General features: G+C 39.6%; 1 protein-coding gene across 2 annotated transcripts in view; it reads left to right on the top strand.

Moving 5' to 3' along the window:
- Positions 1-5,000, top strand: part of LOC138043866 (G protein alpha i subunit-like) — a 14,233-nt gene that overhangs the window by 2,735 nt on the left and 6,498 nt on the right. For both annotated transcript variants that reach the window (XM_068890360.1, XM_068890361.1), the window contains 2 exons: positions 422-689; positions 4,866-5,000. The exon at positions 4,866-5,000 is cut by the window's right edge and continues 56 nt beyond it. In XM_068890360.1, coding sequence (XP_068746461.1) covers positions 548-689; positions 4,866-5,000 — 277 coding nt within the window. In that variant the 5' untranslated portion in view covers positions 422-547. The remainder of the gene's footprint in view (positions 1-421; positions 690-4,865) is intronic.

Consider the following 5,000-nt stretch of genomic DNA (forward strand, 5'->3'; position numbering starts at 1 on the left):
TGCAGCGATAACGTTTAAACTAAGGCAATTTCACTTAAATTCGATAAGTAAGGATAAGAAAAATCATCCCAAAACGGAGGGCTTATTCCTTAGTTGGATTAAAACGGTTTTTTCGTCCGCTTTTAATAATGAGTGAAGGGAAGAAATTTAGCAAATATTTGTTCAACAATTTTCACGGATCAACAAGAAATACAACCATCTATCTATTGTTGCGTTATGATTGGGTATCTTTGGGAGACATACTTTGTTATTCAAATTGTACACCTTTGAACGATTGTCGCGTTTTGGCCGAGTAATGAATTAATAACGCAAAAACTCGCGCTCAAAACACTTTCGACATTGTCTACGAGCGTACCTCCGTTTCTTAACAATTTGAATTGTTCGTCAACTCAAGATTTATTTTGTTCCTCATTTTCTGCAGTTACGAATGCAGTTTATTTTAAAGGGCTTTATCGACACTGCACACTTCATCAAATGCACATCCGTGACAACTGCCTCGTGACGGATAATATTTGAATTGTGGAAGCGCTTTTTGGTGTCTCCAAACATGGCCGAGGGACTGCAAAGATCCGACTCCAATCTTAGGCCAAGTGAACTGAAGGCTGCTTTCAAGAGAAGCAGGGATATCGACGCATTATTGGATGAAGAGAGGGAATTAAAGGAAAAAGAAGTGCAGATGTTGATTTTAGGTAAAGAATACGTGGGTTCTTAAATTCCTCTGTTGTTACTCCTCTTGGTTCCTTGGGGCAAATATCCAAAGATAAATATTTCATCCTTTATTTTGAATATTGTACCACTAAGTCCGCCATCGTTAATAGCATAGAGTGATACACAGCGAAACTGCCATAAATGTCCAGTCACACTGTACCATCCATCTTGCCTGATTAGCAATCAAATCTCTCACACCGTAAAAAGCCAGCTAATAAATCGTGACAGCTGTTTCAGTTTTCGGAAACTGGGAAATTCAAGGAAATTCAAAAACTCGTTCTTTTTCGAAGACCAAATTGAGTTTTTTCAAGGAATTTATTAGCGAATTCAAACCAAGGCTGTAATTTCATGCAAAAGACAGTGCGCGCGGCGCGATAGAAAGACGGGCTTGTCGACTCGCGCTTAAACAAATACAGCTTTTCACGCCTATTTCCAAACTTCTAAGGGAAATTTTAGAAAGCTGGCCTCCGGCGACATTGACTGATAATTGGAATTTACGATATGCTTTTACTAGACAACTATTGTTTAAAAGTTGCGTTTTGAATAATTTATGGTACTAATAAACCAGACATCGATTTGAAATGACCTTAATTCACAATCAACGCAATCAATTGCAAGTCCAGATGCAAAACGATTCGAGAGCTACAAACCTTAACCACATTTCTTCTGGTCCATATTGTTATTCGTCGAGAAATCAGGTCTGTTTTAAACGTTTTCGAGGTAAAATTTTGATCAATATTATGAAGTAATATAATGAGAGCAAACATGCGTGTCTATTTTACAATGTCTCTTTTGTTGGTTGAGATTATAAAACTTGGCAGGAAATTGTATTACAGATTAGATGACACAAATAGACCCTTTGATCTTCGATTTTAATCTTATTCCTTGGTTGCAGATGGACTATAAATAATAACCGGCGAATTATTTTTGTACCACCCAGGAGCCAAAGAATTAATCTTTTTTTAGGACCTGCTGGCTTTAACATTCGGTTTCCCGCTTCGTTCGGAAGTTTATCTAGTACGCACCTGCACTGTAAGTCAATCGAAGTCGCTCTGTATAAACAGTTTGCGAAAACCGTAACTAATAAGAAATAGAAAGTGATCAGCTAATAAGGTGCCTCAAAACCGTAACGGTTTCAACAAGTTGGAGGGAACGTCTTATAGAAAAATGAACTCCACAACACTATTCAACAAAACGGCGATGCCGTCGTACCAAATGAAACAGAACTAAGTGCTTAACGATATGCACTCATTCGTGTGACGTCAGTAACAGGCTACCATGGCAACAAAAGAGCCATCTAAAAACACCCTATATTTTGTCCTCAAACGCTTATATCTCAAAAGCGAACTCAGTGATCCCCATTTTTTTATTGCTTCAAAATGATTAATAAGCTAAAACTGTCTACAATTTGTTTGAAAAAATTCTCTGGAGCAGATTCAGAGCCACCTTTAAATTTTCCAATTGTTAAGGTGGCTCTGCATCCGCTCCAGAGAGTTTTTTAAAACTTTGCAGAGAGTTTTACATGATTAGTCTTTGAATCACTTTAAAGCAATAAAAAATGGGGGTCACCTTGTTCGTTTTTGTGATACATGTGTTTGAAGACAAAATATAGGGTGTTTTTAGATGGCTCTTTTGATTCCATGGTAACATATTATGTCACATCGATGAGTGCATCTTGTTAAGTAATTATGTGAAAAAGTTGGGTAGGTTCAATCCGTCTAAATAATATAATACAGTGTGTTGAAAGTATTGAAAACTGGTTTGATCCCGTCCTAGCAATTTGCAAAGCACAAGCCTGAAAAAATTCACGCGGGACGGGACTCGAACCCGCATGACGAAGTGCGATTGGGCTGCACTTGCTCTAACATCCCGCATTATCAAAAACTAGATCATTGGATAATGCATTTCTCGATCTTTGATTGGCTCAGCCATCACGGTATATATGAGCTTCATCATACCATGCTCTACAAATATCAGTAACTGTACGCATCAGTTTTGTCAAGAGAAAATGAGGGGACAGAGAAGGAGGCTCCCGGTCCAGCCCTTGGGATATGTCATGTCCTCGAAAGTTATTTTTAGACGAGCGGAAGTCTTCCGAGACGTCCGCATGCAGGCCAACCTCGGTCCGATGTTTGAGTGCGCCATTATTTTCTCTTTTCACTAAGAACCTGAGAGCGAGGCAAGACTGCATGCGGACGTCTCAGAAGACAGACTTCCGCTAGAACAAAGACTTCCGCTCGTCTAAAAATAACTTTCGTGGACATAACATATCCCGGCCAACGCCTTGAGCCTCCCTCTCTGTCCCCTCATTTTCTCTTGGTTTTGTTGTTTTTACAAAATAAAGTGGGTGTTTTAATAAAACAAGTATTAACTCACGTTCGCTATCTATCATCTCAGTATCCAACGTGCGTTCTTGGAATAATTGTTAAATAGGCGAATTTGTGATAGAGAATATTTAACAATTATTCGCTAAAAACAAGGTGAATATCGGTGAATAAAAAGCCGAGACGAATGTTTTAGTATAATTACATAGATGATTATTTAAAATATATATGCAGTTTATTTAAAACAAAAAAATGATTCGTTTTTGAAAAAACCTATTAGGTGATAATCGCGTAATAATCATCTCAAGTACAACCAATCATCTCTGATCACCAAAGTACTTATACTAAATGAAATTCATTTATATTTTTGAACCGCGGCTTTGTGATTCTACTTGAGAATGATCATAGTTGAGTTGATCATAATAGTTGTGGTTACACACACCTTGGGTTTGGGGCCTTCCGAAGGGTAAATGACTTGGGTTTGGTTCAGCTCAGGTTTCATGTTACCCTTGGGGATGCGGTTACACAGTAAAAGGCTTCCCTCAGGGTAAAATAATAGGGTATAATCAATATAATTAGGGATCTTCGTGTGTTAGCTACGTTCTGCTTTATGATTGGCCTAGCCACTTCAAGGAGCAGATAAACAGTTCTTTTCAGTTCAGGAACTGTCATGGGAAATTCTTTTGTTCTTTTTGATGTATCCATGGAAATAACCCTGGGGCAGTTTCGGTCTAGGGAAAACGGTTACACACAAAAACGTCCTTGCCCGTGGGAAAACGCTATTTACTCATGGGTAAAAGGGCTAGTGTAACGACAGCTAATGAAGCAACTTTAGCGGTTGCAAAGGAGCAGGTCACTTGCAAGTTCAAATATCAGAAAATTCTCACTTAAAATCACAAATTACTGAAAAATTGCGCTAAAATTTAAATGATTTTGGGTTTTTTTTTTTCGACAAGCAATTTGCTATGTAGAAGAAAAATGAGAATAAAATACGACGTATATGGCAAACGCGGAAATGCCTATTTCACGTAGAAATGGCAACCGGCAAAGGCGAAAAAATGGTGGGAAAATCATGGTCACGTGGTCATTCTAATAAGAAATCTCCGCTAGTCGTCGTCGACAGCAACGACGCAGCTCAACAAGATCGAACCGAAAGCGGCTATTGCTGGTTTTCACTCACGTGATCAACAGCCATGTTTTTCAACGAAAACAAAAGGAAGCGTTTGCATAATAATAGAGTGAAATTCCCGGAGGATTTGGTCGGGGCACCAACATGGCCGCCTTTTCTTTGTTTAGGGGCACCAACATGGCGGTCGTGACGTCATGTGAAAACCGAGAATTGCAGCTCTGGCATCCGGCGCTATACGGTCCCCTTGGAGCACAGCTTACAGCCAGCAGGAATTAGCTGTTTATATGCTGGTTTTTGCAATGTTTCTGAAGTCGCTTGATATATGCAGCAGACAGACAAGGAATCTGCAGATATCAAATCGTTCCTATGCTTTTTGGCGGAGAGCAAATTTCAACCTGACGGTAACTGTTTGCCGTAAACTTGATGCCTAATCTCTCAAATGCCCATGCAACTTCCCACCAAAAAGACGGGGGTTCCAGCAGTACGACATTTTGCGTATTGCCTTTCGGAAAAGTTGAACATACGGACGTACAGAGAGACGTTCAAGATGGGGTCATAACCCAGACCAAAATTTCTTGGCTGCGGGGTTGTCATATTTTCTACACCATGGTGCTCCGCGCGTGCGGAGCTCCGCTATAAAGCGGGGTAATATGTTAGATAACGTTATTGGTAAGATTGTAAGAGTTTGAAATAACTTATTGCAGGTGCTGGTTGCTCTGGAAAGACAACGTTCCTGAAACAGCTGCGCATTGTGTACGACAACGGGTACACAGAGCAGGAAAGAGAAGAGTTCAAATCAATAATCTACGAAAATGTAAGAAGAGCGGTGGTTCAACTTA

The sequence above is a fragment of the Montipora capricornis genome, chromosome 3 (assembly GCF_036669925.1).
Source record: "Montipora capricornis isolate CH-2021 chromosome 3, ASM3666992v2, whole genome shotgun sequence".
In the NCBI taxonomy this organism is placed as follows: domain Eukaryota; kingdom Metazoa; phylum Cnidaria; class Anthozoa; order Scleractinia; family Acroporidae; genus Montipora; species Montipora capricornis.